Consider the following 23,426-nt stretch of genomic DNA (forward strand, 5'->3'; position numbering starts at 1 on the left):
CAGTTGGATTTCCCCTTTCCTTCTTTAGGCCTATGTATCTCTCCGGCTGTGATCGAGGGGTCTGGGTCATCGTAGGAACCCCCCACGGCTACTGCTAGTTGTGTTGTTAGGTTCAGGGGTCTGCAGTCTGATAGTTGCCGACTTCTCCGGTTTTCTGGACTTGGCTGGCTTTTCTGTTTTTGCCTCCTGCGGTGACTCAATCATAACAGAATCACTCGCCATACCGCAGATCCTAGGGTACTCTATAGCAGGAAAGAATTGTGTTTAAAAAAAAAAAAAAAGTGTGTATTCTTTCCTCTATATCTCTGAGGCCGTAGGGGGAATTTTTTTTTCTCTCAATGGAGATAAAACAAGTGTCTGATGTTGTGGAGCAGCTCGCTGCTGAGGTGCAAGGAATTTCCGCCTATCTTGCTTTTTCACATGCTGTTGAACCAAAGATCCCCACACCTGATGTATTTTTTGGGGATCGATCTAAATTCTTGAGTTTCAAAAATAATTGTAAATTATTTTTTGCTTTGAAGCCTAACTCGTCAGGGAGCTCCGTGCAGGAGGTTAAAATTGTCATCTCTTTGCTGCGCGGCGATCCCCAGGATTGGGCGTTTTCTTTTAAACCAGATGACCCTATTCTGACTAATGTGAACGCATTTTTTCAAGCCTTGGGGTTGCTGTATGACGAACCCAATGCTATTGATCAGGCTGAAAAGACCCTGTTAGCATTGAACCAGGGTCGAGAATCTGCAGAGTTGTACTGTCAAAAGTTCCGAAAGTGGGCGGTCCTTACTACCTGGAATGATAGTGCCTTGGCTGCTCTCTTTCGGAAGGGTTTGTCAGAGGCCGTAAAAGATACTATGGTGGGATTTCCTGTTCCCTCTGGTCTGGACGATTCTATGTCTTTAGCCATTCAGGTTGATCGGCGTTTACGTGAACGCAGGATTACACGAGAGGTGTTGCCGCCGGTTGAACAGACGTCTGAACCTATGCAATGTGATAAGAGTTTGGTCTAAGGCGCAACGTCAGGAATTCAGAAGGCGTAATAAGCTGTGTTTTTTCTGTGGAGATGCCTCACATATTATTTCTGTTTGTCCTAAACGTGAGAAACGCTTTGCACACACGTTTTCTGTTGGTGGGGTTCAGCCTAAGTTTCTTTTGGCGATTACTCTGATCTGTTCCCTGTCCACATTTTCCGCCAAGGCTTTTGTGGATTCGGGAGCAGCGCTAAACCTAATGGACTTGGATTTTGCTAAACGTTGTGGATTTCCGTTGACACCTCTGCAGATGCCTATCCCTTTGAGGGGGATTGATGCTACCCCTTTGGCTAAAAATAAACCTCAGTTTTGGACCTAGGTGGTCATGCGGGTCGCCCCAGACCACCAAGAAAATTGCAGATTCTTGGTGTTGCATGGTCTGCATGATGCCGTTGTTCTGGGGTTTCCCTGGTTGCAAATTCATAATCCAGTTTTGGATTGGTAGTCTGTGTCTGTGGTGAGTTGGGGTTGCCGGTGTACCTTTAGTGAGGCTCCGGTTTTTTCCACCTCTCCTCAGTCGCATGAGGTTCCTGACTATTTGGCGGACTTCTATGATGTATTTAGTGAGAATGAGTCTGCGTCCTTGCCTCCTCATAGGAGTTATGACTGTGCGATTGAACTAAGTCCGGGGTGTAAATTTCCTAAAGGTCGGCTCTTCAATTTATCTGTACCCGAGCACGAGGCTATGCGGTCCTATATTAAGGAGGCGTTGGAGAAGGGTCATATTAGACCATCCTCTTCACCCTTAGGTGCCGTTTTTTTTTTTTGTGGCCAAGAAGGATGGTTCTTTAAGGCCTTGTATTGATTATCGTGCCCTCAATAAAATTACTATTAAATATCAGTATCCGTTACCCCTGATCTCGGATCTATTCTCTAGAGTTAGAGGTGCTTGCTGGTTTACCAAGCTTGACCTCAAAGGGGCGTATAATCTTATCCGCATTAAACAGGGGGATGAATGGAAGATGGCGTTTAATACTCCGGAGGGACATTTTGAGTACCTGGTGATGCCTTTTGGGCTCACTAATTCCCCTTCTGTCTTCCAGTGCTTCATGAACGATATTTTCCGAGACTTTGTCGATAAATTTTTGATTATTTATCTGGATGATATTTTGATCTTCTCCAAGGATTGGGATTCTCATGTGGAACATATTCGGACTGTGTTCCGGATCTTGAGAGAGAATTCCCTGTACGTCAAAGGATCGAAATGCCTTTTTGGAGTACAGAGGATTTCTTTTTTGGGATTTATTTTGTCTCCGTCAACTATTGAAATGGACCCGGCCAAGGTACAGGCCATTTATGATTGGGTTCAGCCCACTTCTTTGAAGGCCCTCCAGAAGTTTTTGGGTTTTGCTAATTTTTATCGGAAGTTTATAGCAAAATTTTCTAGTATTGCCAAACCATTGACTGACCTGACCAGGAAGGGTGCGGATGTGTTGAATTGGTCTCCGGAGGCTGTTGCCTCCTTTCAGGAGCTGAAGCTTAGATTTACCTCCGCCCCGGTTTTGCGGCAGCCTGATGTCTCACTCCCGTTCCAGGTAGAGGTGGATGCTTCTGAGATTGGTGCAGGAGCGGTTTTGTCCCAAAAGGATCCGGTAACATCTAAAATGAACCCCTGTGCGTTCTTTTCCCGAAAGTTCTCTTCATCTGAACGTAACTATGATGTGGGGAATCGGGAACTGTTGGCCATGAAATGGGCATTTGAGGAGTGGAGACATTGGTTGGAGGGAGCCAAACATCAAGTTGTGGTCCTCACTGACCACAAAAATTTGATTCACCTAGAGTCGGCTAAACGCTTGAACCCTAGACAGGCTAGGTGGGCCTTGTTTTTTACACGTTTTGATTTTGTGGTCTCTTTTCTTCCTGGAACTAAGAATGTCAAGGCAGACGCCCTCTCTAGGAGTTTCTTTGCTGATTCTCCTGTGGTGACCAAGCCTGCTACCATCTTAGGCGAAGGGGTAGTTCTTTCTGCCATCTCGCTCGATTTGAGACTTGCTCTGCAAGAGTTCCAGGAGGACAAACCTGAGCGTTGTCCCAGTGGAAAGTTGTATGTTCCTGACCAGTGGAAGAAGAGAGTGATGTCTGAAGTTCATTGCTCTGCATTGGCTGGTCATCCTGGTATTTGTGGTATTAGAGATCTGGTGAGTCGCTCTTTTTGGTGGCCCACCTTGTCTCATGATGTCAGGAATTTTGTGCAGTCCTGTGGGACTTGCTCCCGGTCTAAATCTTGTTCTCGCTCTAGTGGGTTGTTGATGCCTTTGCCGGTCCCCAGGAGGCCATGGACCCATATTTCAATGGATTTCATCTCTGATATGCCGGTCTCTCAAAGAATGACTGTTATTTGGGTGATTTGTGATAGGTTCTCTAAGATGGTTCATCTTGTACCACTCCCTAAGTTGCCATCTTCCTCTGAGTTGGTGCCCCTGTTTTTGCAACAGGTGGTTCGCTTGCACGGGATTCCTGAGAACATTGTATCTGACAGAGGAGTTCAGTTTGTGTCTAAATTTTGGAGGACGTTCTGTTCCAAGTTGGGAATTCAGTTGTCCTTCTCCTCTGCTTTTCACCCTCAGACCAATGGGCAGACAGAGAGAACAAACCAGACCTTGGAGTCGTATTTGAGATGTTTTATTTCCGCTGATCAGGATGATTGGGTTTCATTTTTGCCCTTGGCCGAATTTGCTTTAAATAATAGAGCTAGTTCTGCCACTTTGATGTCACTTTTTTTTTGTAACTTTGGGTTTCATCCCCGATTTTCTTCAGGGCAGATGGAGCCTTCTGCCTGCCCAGGGGTTGACACTGTGGTGGAGAGAATGCACCAGATCTGGGACCAAGTGGTGGATAAGTTACCTATCTCCCAGGAAAAGGCCCAGCGGTTTTCCAACCGACATAGGACCATTGGTCCCCAGTTTAAGATTGGTGATATGGTGTGGTTATCATCAAAAAATATTGCTATGAAGGTGGCTTCTCCTAAGTTTAAGCCTAGATTTATTGGACCTTACAAGATTTTGGAGATTATTAATCCGGTCTCTTTTCGTTTGGCTGTTCCTGTCACATTTAAGATCCATAATGTGTTCCATAAGTCCTTGTTGAAGAGGTTTGTTGAGCCAGTTGTGCCTGAGGTGGCACCTCCGGACCCTGTATTGGTTGAAGGTAACTTGGAATATGAGGTAGAGAAAATTCTGGATTCCCGTCTGGCTAGACGGAGACTCCAGTATTTGGTTAAGTGGAAGGGTTATGGTCAGGAGGATAATTCCTGGGTCTCTGCCTCTGATATTCATGCCAAAAGATTGGTGCGTGCCTTTCATCGGGCTCACCCTGATCGCCCCGGTAGCGTTGTTGAGGGTTCGGTGACCCCTCCTCAAGGGGGGGGTACTGTTGTGAGTTCATTTTCCCCTCCGTCTCTGAGGCCTGGTGAACTCCCTATCCTAGTGAAGGAAGGTAGTGAGCCTGATTATCAGGCACCTGGGACTAATGAAGACGATTGGCTGAGTGGAGTCTCCGACTGGATATAAGGCTGCCTACGCCCTTTCTGCCCTGCGGGTGATTTCTCTGTGGACTCTTGGACTCCAGTCTGATTCCTGCTCTCCTAAAGCTAAGTTTTCTGCTTTGCCATTTGCATTTAAGATTTGTTTTTGTTTTTCTTGCTTTTTGGATTCTGCCACTCCCTGCTGGAGTGTGCAGTATTCCTTTAGCTCTGTCCTCTGAAAATACCTGAGTGCTGATTTAGTTTTGAAGCTTAGTTGCTTCAGGGCCATTTTTATATCAGCTGGTTGGCTTTGTCTTTGATAGGGTTTTGGCAGATTGCAGACAGCAGCTTTCCTATCCGTTCCTATCTAGGTAGTTTTTTGGCCCCATCTTTGCTCACTCTGTCTTTCTGTCTGTGTGAGTGTTTCCATCTTGCTTCACCGTCATTATGTGTGGGGGGCTGCCTATTGCTTTGGGGTCTGCTCTGGGGCAGTTGGATTTCCCCTTTCCTTCTTTAGGCCTATGTATCTCTCCGGCTGTGATCGAGGGGTCTGGGTCATCGTAGGACCCCCCCACGGCTACTGCTAGTTGTGTTGTTAGGTTCAGGGGTCTGCAGTCTGATAGTTGCCGACTTCTCCGGTTTTCTGGACTTGGCTGGCTTTTCTGTTTTTGCCTCCTGCGGTGACTCAATCATAACAATAATGGTGAGGAACAGCAATTAGTGTCTCAAGAGGTAAATTATGATGAGACACAGTTGCCAACAAGTGATGTTGTTAGATCAACAAATCAGGAGGAACAGAAAGTAGAAGTCGAAGATGAAGTGGTGGACAATGAAGTCACTGACCCAACCTGGAAAGATGCCATACAGACTGAGTACAGCAGTGCAGAGGGGGAGGGATTTGCAGCACCACAACAGGTTGGAAGAGGCAATGGGGTGGCCAGAGGGAGAAAGTAGGTAACTGTTCCCCAGAGCATCCACATGTATCAAGTTCCAAGGTTAAGGGTTAGGTGTTCATCAGTCTGGCGGTTTTTAAAAGAAAGTGCGGACAATAAAAGAATGGTCATTTGCAACCTGTGCCATACCAAGATCAGCAGGGGCCTGACCAATTCTAATCTAATCACCACCAGTATGTTCAGGTACATGTCATCAAAGTGTCCGACTAAGTGGGCCGAATGCCTGGGTCCACAATCAGTGTCTGCGAGTAACACCACTGCCTCTTACCCTATGCTTCATGCTTTCCAATCCCCTGTCCATGATGCCTCCCACCCTGCACCAGTAATAGCACATTCGCAAGCACCATCAGAAACCACATCCAATTTCTTGCCCCAGCGCAGCGTTCAGCTATCCCTACCCCAGACCTTGTAACACAAAAGAAAATACCTGGCCACCCACTCACAGACCAAAACACTAAATGGGCACATTTCTAGACTGCGTGCCCTGAGAATGTTGCTGTTTAGGCTTGTGGACACTGAGGTTTTCTGCAACCTCATGGCGGTGGCCATCCTTCGGTACTGGGTCCCCAGCAGCCACTATTTTACCAGTGTGCCATCCCCGCCTAACACTTGCATGTGTCCCATAACATCACCCATGCTGTGACCAACGCAGTTACTGGAAAGGTTCACTTAACAACCGACATGTGAACAAGTGTTTGTGGCCATGGACGCTACATTTCCCTGACGGCTCACTGGGTGAACCTTGTGGAGGCCAGGATCGAGTTGCACCCTGGGGCAGCACACATGCTACTGACAACGAGGATTACTGTCCCTAGTTACAACAGGGTTTTCTCCACCTTCTATACCAGTTTCCGCAACCCTCTTCCTCATCATCCTCTGTAATGATAATGTACAATATGATGTAAGATTCCCCTGATGATCACATTTTCTGGAACAGTCAAGTCTCTGCTATTCTCACACTGAACTCTGCTATGCCCAGCTGTGAGGGATTCGACTCCCCTTCCCTTTCCCTGCAAATTTTGGCTCACTGTTAGCCTGTAACATGAGACCACAGCTCACACACAACCAGTGTAACCTGAATTGTTAGTCACAGGTTTCCTGCATCATGGCAGGGGGTCCCTTCAACATGTGCTTAGCTACTCTCATAGGCAATAATGAGAATCTAATCATTTGATCATAAAAAGCTGGCAGATTACGACAGAAATGTGAAAATTACACATTGGGACGTACTCCGATCAGGCTTCACCCCAGTGGTTCTTACTAAATCCTAGCATCAACAGAATCGGAGAAATGGATTTCTCCTGAACGGTGTGGAATAACTCGTTCAAGTCTGGTCATGAATTAATGCCAGCGACAGGCTGGAAAAGATGATGTTATGTGCGTTTCTACACGAGGTACCCTCTATGAGTTATGGTTATGATAAGCTTTTCAGTCAGATTGCAACTGTAAGAGGAGGGGGGAGGACCGTCACCAGCCAGCTTCTTTTGGTGATGTCACAAGCCCAGACTTATAAGTCTGCAACTGATCCCCTCCCTCATTCCTAGCCTGGGATCCGTGCCAATAGGGTCCCAAATGCATGGTGACGTCTGGCTGCTCCGTCTCCCCGCATGGTATTGCCTGAGATGATCTGACTAACATGTGAGTGTCTACTTTCTATTTTAATCCCTTTTATTTGTATTCGCATTGTACATACTTTTATTGTCTCATATCGTAAAACCTTTTTATCTTCTGTAAACACTGCCCACTGTAAACACTGGGAATAAACTATAAAATTTATTAGTTCTACCTCCATGCTCTGTGACGAATTCATGCACCTATAAGCTAATTATGCTACTGATTCGGGTTTGCTTCGAACCCCTCTATTAATTTTAAATATTAATCAGAGAAATCTGAAGCTGGTGGCAGCGAAGTGTGTTTTGGTTGGTTGGGCTAGCTGGCAGTGACGGAAGGGGTTTTATAGGTTTTTGTGTGGCTGCGGCCAGAGCATTGATAATTCCCTCGCTGCAGCGCGCCTACCAGCCAGTCCACAGTGAGCGGCCCATCCAGCGACCAATTATCCTAGGTGTAGTTCCCTGACTGACCTGAGGGTAAGGGGGCGCCGGAGAGCTGCAAGTTTCAAAGTGGAACTTGGAAAGTGGGCTATCTATAAGTCACGACAGCTTGTAACATATTGTGGCAGTGGTGGGGTAACTAAAATAAACCCCCTGTGGTAAATTGTTAGGGCAAGACTAGCTTGCTGTTTTTTTATCACATGGTGCCAGCGGTGGGATAACTAAGATAAGCCCCCCTGTGCCTGTGATAGCCGTGTGCGGCCAAAGGTCACATCCCCCTGTCCGTGACATATCGGTGTCAGCGGTGGGATTGTGACATCCTCCATCTCCGAATTGTCATCTCGGAACACATCATCCCTTATCAGTGGCAAGATGGAAATACTGCAAAACTGTCTTGGTAAAGCTGCAACAGGCTTTGCTGAAACTAATTTGATAAACAGCACATCCCGGCAGAGTTGTAGAATGGTGTAACAGATAAGGCAGATCTGTGGCTCTCGCCGCTTAACCTTCAACCAGGCATTGTCGTGTGTGATAATGGCAGTAACCTGGATGAGGATGTGAAGCTTGGCAAGCTCGCATATGTACCATGCTCAACTTAGTGGTTCAGAGCTTTATGAAAACCTGCCCATATTTCCCTAAGCTACTTGTGAAGGTACACTGCATGTGCGCTTATTTCCGCAAGTTAGCTACAGCTGCTGGTAGTGCTGCAGCAGTGACTGCAAGTGCCAGCTCACCGAGTGGTCAGCGACGTGACCACGCACTGGAACTCCACATTACACATGTACTCTCCAAGGCTTTGTAAGCAGTAGAAAGCAGTAGTGGAATACCAGCTACATCATGCCCATCAGTATTCTTGTCAGCCTCTGCACATAAGAACCAACAAGTGGGCATAGATGTCTGACATCTGTGAAATTCTACAAAACTTAGAGTAATGAACCAAGATAGTGAGCGGTTATTACGCCATGATTAGTGTAACCATCCCACTTCTGTGTGTACTCAAACACTTGCTGCTCACAATTAAAGAAGACGCTATGCATGTGGACCAGGTGGAGATGGAGGAAGAAAGCACACAGAGTGCTAAATGCTTGCATATCCTTACTTCTTTCCTGGTTTGACACTGAGGCTTTCCACAACCTAATAGCAGAGGCCGTTCCATGGTACTCGGTCCCCATTCACCACTATTTTTCTGGTGTGCCATCCCCGCCTTACATCAGCACGAGTCCCATAACAATGCAGTTAGGTTGCAGCAGCAGTATAGCTATAGAAGAATTGTAAAGCAATAAACTGTGCCTATATGCCTGTAATCAAATACGATGCCTCGTCCAGAAGCTTTACCTATACTGAATGCAGCTAACGGCAGTATTAATAGAAAATAGAATAGATGTAGGCTGGAAAAAGACTTTTGGTTTTATGTTGCAGCAGCAAGACTTGTATGGCAAGAACCCCTGTCTATATGCCACTAATGCAAAACTATCAATTCTCCAACAACTCTCCCTACACTAAGTGCAGCTAATAGCAGTATTAATATGTAATAGAGTAGAATATATGTAGCCCTGATAAGGGATTTTGGCTTTAGGTTTTTGCAGCAAGAACTGTAGGACTATAAACCCTGACTATAGGCCTATAATGCACTAAAATCCCTTCTTCAGCAGCTATCCCTACACTACATGAAAATAACATTTTCAGTAGCAAGGACTATAAGGCAATGTAAACTCTGCCTAGATGCCTTTAATGCAAAGTTTCCCTTCTCGAGCAACTCTCCCTACTCAGTTTCCATGTACAGTGTGGAGAGCATCAAATCACCGAGTCTTATTTAGACTAAATGACGTGATGTGGCTGGCCAATCATAGTAATGCCAGTAGCCAACATGGCTACAGAATTACCATTTATGGAAGGCAATCCCCGCATATTTAGTTTCTGAAAAACAGCCGCAAAACATGCAGGGCGGGGAGTCAAGCATGATCTCGAGCACCAAGTGATGCTCGTCCGAGTAATGAGCGTGCTTGAGCACTCCGATGCTCCAACTGGTATTGCTGAGTGCCGAGCATGCTTGCCCATCACTAGATGTTATCTCATAACAATGCTGCAATAATCATGGGTACTCCTTTTTGTATCTCCAAGCTTCCTGTATGTCAATAACAAGTGGTCACAAGAATTTTTTTTTTCATAAATTGCACAATTTTTTACATTTATAGAAACTTGATACAAATATAGTGACGATTTGACTCCTTACATGGGACTTTACTATTTGCTTTAGTAAAAACTTATACCTCTGACCCTGACCTGAATTGTACCTGACATGACAACTGGTCCAATTTTACCTTTCCGCTATCTGGATCCATGTTAATTTCTTCCCCCATGGATCTCCTGGAAGCTGTAATGAAAAAATAAGGAAAATTACTATTCAATAAATCTCAAGAACTAGACTCCTCGGGCTGTGAGACGGGTCTTCTGCAGCCTCTTCAAGCATATTGTGATGTTATACAAGCAGCTTTGTATAAGAATAAGGAAAAGGTCTCCATGTTTGAAGTCGCTTTTCAGCCACAGTTTTAGTAAACTGCAATTGACCTATGAATGCTTGTTAATATATTGTATATAAGTTTTTACGCCGAAGCCTGAGTAGGGAAACTTCCTGAAAAGTAGTAAAAATCACATGTCAGATTGGAATCCAGATGCACTACAACCAAATAGAGACTAATTCATAAGGCCTAACCCTTAGGGTGGCAATGACGAAACAGGTTTCTAATTGGTGGCTTCTGTCCATATGTCCTACAAGGGTTTATGGATGCTATAGATCGTGATCCCTCTATGTGCCCAACTGGGGAATCACTTTGTGAAAATGGCTACTGTTCTGGTGGACCTCTCCATACACTACATAGAGTAATCAGAAACAAACACAAAGGAAAATAACCCACATAAAAATTACACACAAAGCAAACCACACCACTAGAGTTGAGCAAAAAGAGTTCTAAGATCCTGGTCCAGTGACCACGTCAGTGACCACCAGACCAGAGGCTGCAAACCTCCTATTGCCCATGTCATCCCTTGTGGATTCTTTTGATTAATAAGGCCTGAATGATTGACCTCATGGGGCCTACAAAATCAGAAGAGGTTCCACATGTAGAAGGAGCTTCGCAAGGTTCTGATCCAGTGGCCATGGACTACTGACATGGTCACTGGACCAGAGTCCTGTGATTTTTTTTGGTCAACTCTACCCAATTTTGTGTGAATACAATTTCCTGTGTGGGCACTTTTCCCACATGGCTATTTTTCTAGGGTGCATATATCACAATGTGGTTTTTGCACCTATTCATTCAAACGGCCACCATATATCCCATGATAGCAAGGGATAAAAGATGGTGGACCAGCTGATCATCATAAAGTCTTATTACATCTGAGGAACCAAGTTAATCCGAAAGGTTCAGTTGATTGGACTTTCTGAGAAACTGCAAGGAGTTCCACTGCTGGGAACCTATGTGTTATTGGCAGGAGAACATGACAACACTGGAGGGTAAAGAAGTACCGAAGTTCTCTCATTTAAATTAGTGGGCTATCCAGCACTGTCTCTGGATACACTGGGTACCAAAGAATGAGAATTAACAGAAGTTGATTAAATCAGGTTTTTAAATTAAATGCATTTAAAAAAATCTCATTTTTTTATTTTTCATATATAATAAAAAAAAGTCTGAGATCTTGTAATTTTTACACTGGCCACTAGGCCTAATATTAAACTACTACTTTCCTGTTCTTCACAAGGATATTTTCAGCAACATACTGACTTATACCCTATTTGTTTGTGCATACATATAACCCGGACATGCTTTAATCTGTGCAAAGGTGTTTTTTTAAGCAAAGAGAAGTAGGAATGACCATTATCTATGCAATGTTTGATCCTGTGCTATTTACGGTATATAGATACAAAATTGATTCATTGTCATCATGTCTGTGATGATAATGACACTCCTGAAAAATCTTCTTAATAAAGTGGGTGAAATAAGTATTGGACACATTACCAATTTTCTAACTACTGTAAATATATTTCTAAAGGTGCTATTGACATGAAATTCTCACCAGATGTCTGTAACAACTCATCCAATCCACACAGAGAAAGAATTAAAACCATAGCTGTCAATAAATTAAGTTATATGTAATAATCAGAAATGATACAGGCAAAAAGTATTGAACACATGAAGAAATAGGTGCAAGCCATGGAAAGTAATGACTGAAATCTATCAGTAATTAGAAAATAATCCTGCCGCTAAGTGACAAATAAAATCAGCTGGTTCAACTGATGGCCCATAAAAAGGTGTCTCATTACCAAGGTGCCACACAAGAAACATCTCATGATGGGTAATACCAGTGAGCTGTCTCAAGACCTTCACAACCTTATTGTTGCAAAATATACTAATGGAATTGGTTACAGATGAATTTCAAAACTACTGAAGGTTCCAGTGAGCACTGTTGGGGTCATAATTTTGAATTGGAAGGAACATAATTTCATCATAAAGCGGCCACAACTAGGTGCTCCCTGAAACATTTCAGACAGGAGTGAAAAGAACTAACAGAAGAGTTGTTCAAGAGCCAAGGACCACCTGTGGAGAGCTACAGAAAGACCTGGAATCAGCAGGTACAGTTGTTTCAAAGAGAACTATAAGTAATGCACTCAACCTCTATGGCTTGTATGCATGCTCACCAGGAAAGATTCCATTAATGAACAAAAAGCATGTTCAAGCACGTTTAAAGTTTCCTCAATAACATTTAGATAAACCTGTGAAATATTGTGAGACTATAATCTGGTCAGATGAGACTAAAATTGAACTCTTAATGCCATAATACACACCAGTTTTGGAGGCCAAAAGGCACTGCATATCACCCCAAAAACACCATACCAACAGTGAAGTTTGAAGGTGTGAACATCTTGGTGTGGGGCTTTTTTTCCAACATACGGCACTAGCAAGCTTCATATAATTGAAGGAAGGATGAATAGACAAATGTACCGAGACATTCTTGAAAAAATCTTCTGTCATACACCAGGATGATGAAGATGAAACAAGTGTGGACATTTCAGGAAGACAATGATCCCCAACACACAGCCAAGGAAATTCTCAATTAGATTCAGAGAAAGAAAATAAAGATGCTACAATAGCCCAACCAATCGCCTGCCCTGAATGTAATTGAAAATGTATTGAAGGAACTAAAGCTCATAGTTCATAAAAGGAGCAAACGGACCTTGTAGATGTGAAGCGTGTTTAAGTGGAAGAATGGGACAAAATCACACCTGAGCAATGCCAGCGACTAGTTTCTCCTTACAGGAGCCGTCGAATAAATTTGAGTAAGTGTAGATGGGTTGTTGACAACATCTGTTGAGAATTTCATGTGACTAGCATCTTTAGAAATATACTTACTTAGAAAATTGGTGACCTGTTCAATACTTATTTCACCCGCTGTATATTGATAGCATGATAATAAGATTATTAAAGAAGCTAATTTCCGCACAGCAATGTATAATGGATTTGTTTGCAACATTAAACCCCTACATAAAATATCATAAAAGACTGATTTAAACATTCGGCCATTTTGTGAGGACACATTTCCTTTCAGGCTAGAGTGGGGAACTGTCTTTTTCCATGGGAATCTTTGCAGAGTGGTAGCTGCAACAGACGGTATGTGGGTGAAGTATTAGTGATGTATGGAAAGCCACATCATATGTATTGTACGTAAAACAGGAAACATGACGGGCGGTGCTGCATTGCTAGATATTATTTCATGGTTTAGTAGATGGTTTACAGTAGTATCAGACATAATGGGAGATCTAAAATTAGTGCAAGAGCAACATGGAGAAACCAATCAGCTTCCAGCTTTCATTTCTCATAAGCTCTTTTGAAAATGTAAGCTGTGATGTGATTGGTTGTGATAGGCAACTGTTCCACAAGGCCGTGTTTTGACAAATCTCCCTAGCTTATATTATCTACTGATTTAATGGCCCTGAAATAGAGAAAAGCCTTGGCTCATTTTGACTTGAGCATAAAATCAGACCTAATAAGCGACAAAATGGCTGCTAGGGACGTTCTGACTGATTCAAAGGTTGCCGTTGTTAGGCCGTGAATTCCAGCATAGGGATGGTGTGCTGGACTCATACGCACATACAACCATCAATCCTACAGACAGAAGATAGGTGACAAGTGTAAGAATTTGGGACCCAAGATGTCCCAAAGTCCAGCAAGAGAATGGAGTAGCAAGCATGTGCGATCATGACTGTCAACAGGTGGTGACTACTGCGCCATTCACAGAGGGGACATTGGGCCCCCATTCTCAGGACGGGTGATAAATGTTGTATATGGGACAACCGCTTTAAGATCGTCCATCAATAAGTGAAATCATTGAGGGTTACATGAGCCCACCATGCACTGGAAGGCGGCCATACACAATGACATAGGTGAATCTGGAGCACACTACATTAGTCACTCCATACTTCCCACACTGTTCTCCATTAGGCGGGCGAGGATTCACAAGTATCTGCCTGTTTTACACGTACGGATAACTAGAAGCAGCTTTTTTACCGGCAAACACCCACACTGATCAGCATCTGTGTCTTCTGGAAAGAAGAACAGTTTCATTTTCTCCATAAACATCTGAAAATTTCCCTGCAGAGCTGAATATCATTGGCGTATTTTATCTGTAGGGTTTAAGATTCATGGACGGTGATAGTGAGAAAAACAGCATTACGAGAGCTGTTAAGGGTATGTTCACACAGAGGGGCCGATTCATCAACCGTTTTATGGCAGCTTTATGGTGTAAAACTGCTTGAAATGGAGCCAAATTTTTGTGCGACTCACACTATTTGGTGTTTTCTGCACCGTTCCTGGCCATCTTTGCCAATTTTTTTGGAAAGTGGGTGAAGTTCAGAGACGAGGTGGGGTGGCCAATAGCACAATAACAGCACATAGCCATAGTCAGACCCCGACCCTATCTTCTGTATTGAAGTGTATAATGAGTGTGTGCAAAGGTCATTGTGCAGAATGGAGGAGCTGCTTTGTTATCAGCTGTGAATACAAGTGTCATCTGTCACTGTAATCCTGCCTGTGCTGATAAGAAGTCTGCTGAAAACTTTCTGAAAGGACAGGAAGTGCGAGTATAAAAAAAAGCCTCTGTGGCCAGTGTGAAAATTACAAGATTACTTATATTGTTGTTCTAATAAAGATCGTGATTGGGACCCGTGAAAGTTTGGGTTCTGGTACCCCACTGTAAAGGGCATGTCACACTAAGCGATATCGCTAGCAATATCGCTATAACTAGTGACGTTATAGCGATATTGCTAGCGATATCGCTGTGTGTGATACTTACCTACGACCTGCTCCCCCGCTGATTATCGCTGATCACGCGAGAACGTCCTGGACTGTTTCTCGTCGTCTGCTTCCTGCGGCGCTTCCTGCTGTGGAGACGAGCGACGCGTGGAGCCGGGCGGGAGGACGCAGGATCGCCTGGTGTGACAGGTAAGTAGCGACCCCCGTCCCCAGCGATGTCGCTGGTGAGATCTGCCTGTGTGGCAGCTCACTAGTGACCACTTAGCGATGTACCAGCGATCCTGACCACGTCATATCGCTGGTCGGGATCGCTGGTACATCGCTAAGTGTGACAGTACCTTAACTTTATTCCAAAGTTTGGTTCGGGTACCAGAAGCGTACATGAACTTGAACCAGGACCCGAACCCCAATTTCTCTCTCTTACCCTGGAACTTCGAACATTGCAACGGAATTCCGGGAAAAATGTGTGTTCAACTTTTAGCACCGGACACTAACTGTGCGGTAGGAAAGTCGAACATTTTAACTTCGAGATCGCTCATCTCATCGTGATAATGAAAATAAACAAGAAATTTTTTTCCCAAAATACTTTCAATACAAAAACCCAATTTAAAAGATAGGACATTTTCTGATGTCATTTTTTTCTGTAAGTTTCTTATTCTCTTCATTTGGCAAACACCTGTAGCGCACATGGTGCTGTTATTCCACATGTCTTTTTATTTCAGATGGAAAAAGAAGTGATATCTCAATTCTTTAATGTGTTTCTGCTAAATAAATTGCTCCAAATGTCACAATTGAGTCAACTAAAGCAGTAAAACGCCAATATAGAAAAACCAAGTAAAAAAAAAAATCAAAAACGGGTCATGAAAACTTATTGCCCGATTCACTAAGCCTGGTGTAATTCATTAACAGTCTCTCTCTACTTAATGAATTAGGTGCATCTTATAATGTTACTCCAGCACATTTCTATCCTAATGTGGTATACATTTAAAAGAATTTACCGGGTGGCCTTTGCCAACCCCCTCCCGCAACAACTCCACCCACTTTGGCGAACGCCAAAAGTTGCAGCATCTTTGCTCAATTCTGGCATAAACACCTTGATGAGTTGGGCCTTTGGAGGGCTTTGTCTAGGCTATGTGCATACATTTCTTTTAGACGCCGATGCAGCCACCGAGGTTTCGCTGGTGAAGCTGCTTCAGGTGCATGTTTTCATGAAACAGTTTTGTTGGTAGTCATGTGGTCATTCTTGCAGTGATTCCCCTGCTGGAGTCTTTTCATCTTTAGTGACAAGAATAGATAGCTGCTTATTCCTGTAGGAAGATTGAACATGTCAATTTTAAGCGCTTTAGGGTTTCCAAACCCAAAAAAGGTTAAATTTGTGACATAAGATGGAACATGTGCACAGTTATGTCGCTTTGACATTGCGGTGCATTATGTTCATTTTATGGGACACCACTGCAGCGCTTTTTAAAATGGATTCCAGGCAGAATCTGCATGAAAAAGACGTTGTTTGTACATAGCCTAAGCGAGGATTTTGGTTAAATGCTAAAAGTGACCTGCCATTATAATTCTCCAGGTCATTATGAGTTCATAGACACCAAATACGTCTAGGTTCTTTTTATTTAAGTGGTGAAAAAAATCCAAACTTTGGTTAACAAAAAAAAGGTTCCATTTTCCGAGACCTGTAGCGTCTCCATTTTTCGTGGTCTGGGTGAGGGTTTATTTTTTGTGTGCTGAGCTGACGTTTTTATTGATACAATTTTGGTACAGATACAATCTTTTGATCGCCCGTTGTCACATTTTATTGCAATGTAGCGGTGACCAAAAAAATGTAATTCTGGCGTTTTGAATCTTTTTCTCGTTACGCAGTTTAGCGTCAGGTTAATGATTTTTTTATATTGATAGATCGGGCGTTTCTGAATGCCGCGATACCAAATATGTGTATGTTGGATTTTTTAAATTATTTTATTTTGAAAGGGGCGTGATATGAACTTTTATATTTTTTTAAACATTTTTTTTTAAACTTTTTCGCATGCTTCTATAGTCTCCATGGGAGACGAGAAGCTGCAGTTGTCTGATCGGCTCTGCTACATACAGACGCTGGGGTGTAGAGAAAGTGCGCACTCAACAAAGTGGGTTGGTACCGGCTGAACAGGACTTAGTCCAACACGACACTAGGAAGAACAGCCGTACTCATGGGTTAATGCAAAAAGTGAAATATTTATTTACAATAGTCACCACACTAAAGGATCACAGAGATTGATGATTAGGAAGATAGCAATACGGGGAATGCCAAGGCCCCTTGGCAATGAGCCTTACGGTCCCTATACCCCTGAAAAATGATTTTTTCAGCACTGTACCACAGGCTACCTACCACATACCATTGCTTGAAAAAGACTCAAAATTGGGTTGACACATTGCTTGCTTATTGCTATCTTCCGAATCATCAATCTCTGTGCGGGATTTCCGGCGCTCTTACCGGAAGCGGTGTCAGAGATTGACAGCGGCATTTAACAGTTTAACAGCCGCGGGTGGATCGCGATTCCATCCGCGGCTGTTAAAGGCACATGTCAGTTGTCCAAAACAGCTAACATGTGCCAAGAAAGATGTGAGCTCAGTGCCGGAGCCCACATCAAAGGGAGGGATTCTGACATGGGCGTACTATTACGCCCAACGTCGGAATGGGGTTAAAAAATGAATGCACATTCTTCAAGCATTTTCTGCTCATTGGGAAGGTAAGAAAGACGTATTGGAAGATGCACTTTTTTTTTTCTACATTTTCGCTGCAAAAATGTTAGTGTTTTAGTCATTGTGTAATGGAGCTCATGAACCCGTTTGCAAAAATGGACATAACGTCCAAAAACTGCAGAAAACAATGCTAAAAAACACCCAAAAAAACGCTGATGGCAAACGACACAAAAAATGCTCAGGAAACAACCAAAGAAGCAAAAAAAAATGACTCCTATTTCATAAATGGACATTTTTAAATGGCAGAAAAACAAGCATAGGATGTGTTCACACTGAGTCTTTTTGCTGAGCAAAAAAACACCACAAATATTAAAACTGAACATAAAAAAGACCTATCCAACATTAGTACCACAGGGGGTTGTGGAAGACATTTTGCACTACAGGACACAATCCCACCAGCAGGGCGGCGATATTTTCTAGTTTCTAAACACTCATCACTTTATGATCTGGCTGCAGTGGCAAGGGAAAATAAGTGAACCCCTTGAAATTATCTATATTTCTGCACTGATTGACAATCAGACAGCATTTTATTAGCTAACACAAACCCAACCAAACAAACAACACAGAAATAGGTTTTTAAAGGAAAAAAATACTGGGGTTGTTAAAATGTTATGTAATGTCAGGCATAGTAAAATCAGTATTTCACGCCCAAAGTGCCAGAGCAATTTTCAGACATGCACACATATTAGATTTTGTCCACAGTAATTTTGCTGCCCGCTATAGCTTCCCTCTCCCCGGCATACAGTGATTGGATTGGCCAAGGAGAAATCCAGCTTGACTGACAGAGGTGGTCCAGAGTGGGGTCCCCCTCTTCGATGACCATATGTCATATATTTAATTGATATATTGTACAGATGAGTGAATCGACTACAACTTTGCCCAAAAATTTAGATTCTAACAAATCCAAATTTGGGGGGATTTAATTCATGCAAATCAAGCAAAATGGTAGCGATTTTGTGGATTCTGGGGATCAGGAACGGGATAAAAGTATATACTCACCTCTCATCGGTCCTACCATTCCCACCGCCGCAGATCTCACCTATTCCTCTGCTCGCTTCTCTTGGGTCTGCTTCTCGGCTTGGGTTTTTCAGTGCTGCCGCTGACTAGACCCCAGGTGCATCATGCCCCCCGTTCTGGTCTAGTGAGCAGCAGCACCAGAAGACACTGGACCAAAAAGATTGAAAAGAAGTGATCCAAGGACCAGGCAGGAAGCTGCGGTGGTGTGACAGGTGAGGGGAGGGCCGAAGGGAGGTGAATATACTAGATTTAATTTTTTTTATCACCTTTCTGGCAGATACAGTTTGCACAAAATCACTGTGAATCGATCCTGCCTGCCCCAAGAGAGCGAATCTGCCCAAATTGAATCTAGCAGATTTGCTTATTTCTAATATATTGATTGTAATACAAAAGATATTTCTTATGAATAGTTCAATGCTACCAATGAACTTGTAATGGTATGACAAATACTCGGGTGGAACGATCGCGGTCATGTAGGGTACAATGGAAACTGGAACCATGCAAGATAGGGGCCTGCCAACGCTACACCCTATTTCAGCTGGATGTGTCTGAGAACGCATGTTCAGCTGAAGTATATTGTGGTGCAGAGACCCGACGGCTCCCTGCACTGCAATACACGCCGCCGGCAGCTGATGTCGGCATGCCCGTCATGAGCGGCATATGGCAGTGACATCACGTGTTACCCATAGCTGGGATTTCAAAGTGAACTGCAGGTTATAAAAAAGGACATCATGCGTTGTGGGAACTGAGAAAGGTAAGAAGAATCTTTTATTGTTTTTAATGTGTTGGAAAAGAGTTGAAGAACGGATTTTATAATAGAAAGTGACGGAGGATGGGTGCCATTATACCAGGAAGCGGCCCAGGATGGGGGACATTGTTATAGGAAGGAGGAATGGGGGATATTATTCCAGGACGGGGGTCAGGAAGGTGGACATTGTTATAGGATGTGGGGCATTATATCAAGAAGGCGGACATTGTTATAGGATGTGGGGCATTATATCAAGAAGGCGGACATTGTTACAGGCAGGAGCCAGGATGAGCGACTTTATTACAGTAAGGGGCCAGTATGGGGACATTATTCCATTAAGGGGCCCAGGTTGAAGAACATTATACCAGAATGGGGACATTATTACATGGAAGGTGAACACGTAGGTCTTTGAAGGATCTAGAAGGCTGCAAAATCCCATACATTTGACCAACATGGAGGAGGGGGCCCAGGTCCAAATTTTGCACCATAGCTCATCTGACTCTAAAGCCCCTGTCACACAGTGATCTCGCTAGCGAGATCGCTGCTGAGTCACAAGTTTTGTGACGCAACAGCGATCTCACCAGCGAGATTGCTGTGTGTGACACTGACCAGCGACCGGCCCGCCTGCCGGTTATCGCTGATCGTCCTGGAATGGCCAGGACATTTTTTTGATTGCTGGTCTCCCGCCGGCCAGCACGCATGCTGCGTGTGACAGGTGGGAGGCCAGCGATCAGCGAGCTGCCGCTGGTAACTAAGGTAAACGTCGGGTTTCTAAGCGGCGTGCACCAGCGCGCTGGTAACTAAGGTACACAGTGGGTAACTAAGCGACGTGTGTCGCTTGTTACCCTCCTGTCGCTGGTGCTGATCGCTGGTGAAGCTGCCTGTTTGGCAGCTCATCAGCGATCATGTAGCAACACACCAGCAATCCTGACAAGGTCATATCGTTGTCGGGATCGCTGGTGCGTCGCTATGTGTGACGGGGCCCTAAGTTACGCAAATCCTAATACTCATTACTGCCATTACTGTTCCAGCCATTAGAAATCTAGTATGCACTGATGAATGGCGATGACTGATTAATCAATGATTAATTAGGATCATGCAAAAGACAAAAAGTAGCAGCAAGCTGAAAGCAAAACTGTACCATGCTGTTTGTAGATAGGGGGTTTCCTATAGATGTTATCTTTAACGCCAGTGTCTACAGAAGAGAAAAGGAAAGAATAAGGGGATGAGAAGACACAGCCTGCAAATAAAAAATCTTTAACGGGACTGTCCAGAATAACAAAAAAGGGTCTGCTCCTCCCCCAAAGAAAAAACAGCACTGTCCACTGGCTGCATCTGGCACTGCAGGCCTGCTGTATTCACTTCAATAGAGATAAGCTGCAAGACTTCATAGACAACAATGGAAAAAGACCCTTTTTTCGGATCCTGAACAACCGATTTAATATAACAAAAGAAAGCATGACATCAGTCATATGCTACATTTTGTATTAAAGAGGGAATTCATCTAAAGCCATCTTCTGACCTCTTATATGGAAACTTTAAAAAAAAAAGACCATCATCAGTTCCCCATGTTAAGAGTCGAGAGAAGAGTTGAGCAAACAGATTTGTGTTTCACTGGTCCGATGACCTCTCTGGTCCTCCAAGACAACTGGTGCAGGGTAGTCTCACTTCTGCATTCGGCATCCTCGGTGTGGCATCCTGGGCATCTCTGGTGTCTACTTCTACCATTTACATAGGCTTCACAACATCATGATGATGCAGGGTCTAGTAAGGGGTATCAGTGCACAGGATACAGGGCCAAAGACTGCTGCAGAAGTGAAGACTGGCCTGGAGGACTGGACCAGGCAGCACAAATCTTTTTGCTTAACTCTTGCATAGGGCACTAGGTAGTGTTGGTGTTCACATGGTACCAGAAAAAAATGGACAGTTTTCATGGTCCATTGGGTCCAAAAACTTCAGAGGTTGGTCCTGCACGAAGTAGCCCCTTATCTTTCAAAGTCACTAAGGCCCAGCAGCTGCTGCTTACATTTGGGGAACTGATGGAAGTGCTGACCGGGAGCTCCGTTGACTTTAGATGGAATTCCCTCTAACGTAGACGTATCTAGTACGTAGGGCGCCAAAAGTCATTTTGTGGTCCCGAAGAATATAAACAAGAATATAACTTAATATTTCACTACTAATCAATGACATGGCTCAGTCATTTGCTCATTCATGTCATCGCTTACTAGTGAGTCGATAAGCTGCGGTGTCTTTACCATTGCAAAATGGCTACCCCCCGCTGATTGAGAAAGGGGGATTCAGTCTAGGAATTTGTTAGTACATGAAGCAAGCATGAAAGTCAAGAGAGCAAAAGGAAATCAAAATATCTTTAAAGAAAAGCTATTATCAAATATCTATGGCTTACTGAGATGCCCCATCATATAAATTAACAGCGTATCACCAGGATATGCTTCCACTTCATGAATGGTGGAGGTGCAGCCTCTGGCATCCCCACCAGTCCTGAAAACTAAGGCGGTAGTAATAACTATAGTTCTTCTCAGTTTCTTTACGTGTCCCAGCCACTGGGCTGTGCGGGGAACTGCAGTGAGACTCCATAAAAGTGCATGGGGCTGACTGCATTTCCCTTTACAGTTGAGGGACCGGGAGAGAAAATGTCTACACCAGTGATATGGCCCATTTGGGGAGTGCAAAAGGTCAGATCTCAACCAATCATTTTGTAATGGCATATCTGTTGGGACCACATTAATCTTATGTTCCTGTTGATTAGACATAAATGTCCTAGATGGAACAACCCCTTTTATGGTAAAAGTGTTAGAACTTACATTGAATAGTATTCTCCAAAATTGAAAAATTCTCCCAAAAATATTTGAGGTACCTAAATTGACAGATATTTTGATAATAGCTTTACATAACTAGACGGGGTCATACTGAGCAAGAAATAAAAAAAAAATGACATTATTATTATTATTTTTTCCGATTGCTACGCTAAATAGAAAAAAACAACGTAAATAATAACCATAAAGATAATAATACAAAAACACATAAAAAAATAAAAAGCAATAATTTTCGTATCGGTTATACTCAAGTTTAACTGTCAATTTACAAAATTTCTATCTTGTTAGTGACATTTCAAACATTTGAATAGTCGGGTCCAGGTATTAAGACTCCCATGGATCGCTGGAACGAAGGAGCAGAAGTGCTCAACTTAGATCAAATTTGCTTCACTTCATCCTTGAAGGTTCAGGTATCTATGTACAGGGTCAAAATCCCATACAGCGCTTTAACTCAGTATTAACAAAGTTGATCAAAGTGGAATGGGAACATCCAGTAGGCGAGGGCATCTGTCTCTTTGTTCTGGTGAGTCAAGAAGGGGTAGTCTTAGAACCTGGACCCCCACTGACCAAAACTTTTGAAATATGACACTGTACAGTGGTAATTTTCTTCACGTTTCGTGTACAATTTGGAATTTCTTGTTAGTGGTCACAGATTAAACCTGATCATGGGCCTACCTGGGACATGGAAATGTCTAGGCGCCTGTTGATAAGAAGAAGAAGACGTAGATTTGGTGTCTGAGCACATGGATAAGCTTGGAGTGCTCCTCCCACTTTCACTGCCTCCAATGGGAAAAGCAAAGAGAGTAAATAAAACCAAAGTTTGGGAATTGGACAAATCATTGTGATCTTCTCATTATGACATAGAATGGATGGAAACTTAAGACAAACACAAACTCTCCAGACGAAAGACTATTTCTTTTGGTTATGGAACAAACAAAAGCAAAATCCTAACTTTATGTATAGTTAGTAGTGCGGTTGAAGAAAGACACATGTCCGTCAAATTCAACCAAGGGATGGGAAAGGGGTTTAGGTACATCCACAATGCATAATCTAGTCTACGCCAAAAGAGCAAATTTTTCCTTCCTGATCCGAGTGTTGATCAACTGGATCAATATTCAGAACAAGAATCTTACATACCGTACTAACATACGTATTTACATTATTTTCTTAAAAAAAACATACAAGTACTATTTGAAACCCTTGTCTCCTCTGGAGACTGAACCTTTTCTTGTCCAGATGGAGGAAATGCCCCTTTTGTTTTTAAGAGGTTTAGATGCAATAACTTT

At 43.4% G+C, this 23,426-nt stretch overlaps 1 protein-coding gene across 1 annotated transcript in view; it reads right to left on the reverse strand.

Annotated features, from left to right (window-relative positions):
- The window catches only part of ABLIM2 (actin binding LIM protein family member 2), a 230,106-nt gene that overhangs the window by 48,482 nt on the left and 158,198 nt on the right, over positions 1 to 23,426 (reverse strand). Inside the window, exons 13-15 of the mRNA XM_073574547.1 lie at positions 22,816 to 22,920; positions 20,448 to 20,501; positions 9,814 to 9,866 (exon numbers count right to left, since the gene is read on the reverse strand). Of these exons, the coding sequence (XP_073430648.1) occupies positions 9,814 to 9,866; positions 20,448 to 20,501; positions 22,816 to 22,920 (212 nt within the window). The remainder of the gene's footprint in view (positions 1 to 9,813; positions 9,867 to 20,447; positions 20,502 to 22,815; positions 22,921 to 23,426) is intronic.

This window comes from Dendrobates tinctorius, unplaced genomic scaffold (genome assembly GCF_039654945.1).
Source record: "Dendrobates tinctorius isolate UK_male_01 unplaced genomic scaffold, ASM3965494v1 ptg000039l, whole genome shotgun sequence".
In the NCBI taxonomy this organism is placed as follows: domain Eukaryota; kingdom Metazoa; phylum Chordata; class Amphibia; order Anura; family Dendrobatidae; genus Dendrobates; species Dendrobates tinctorius.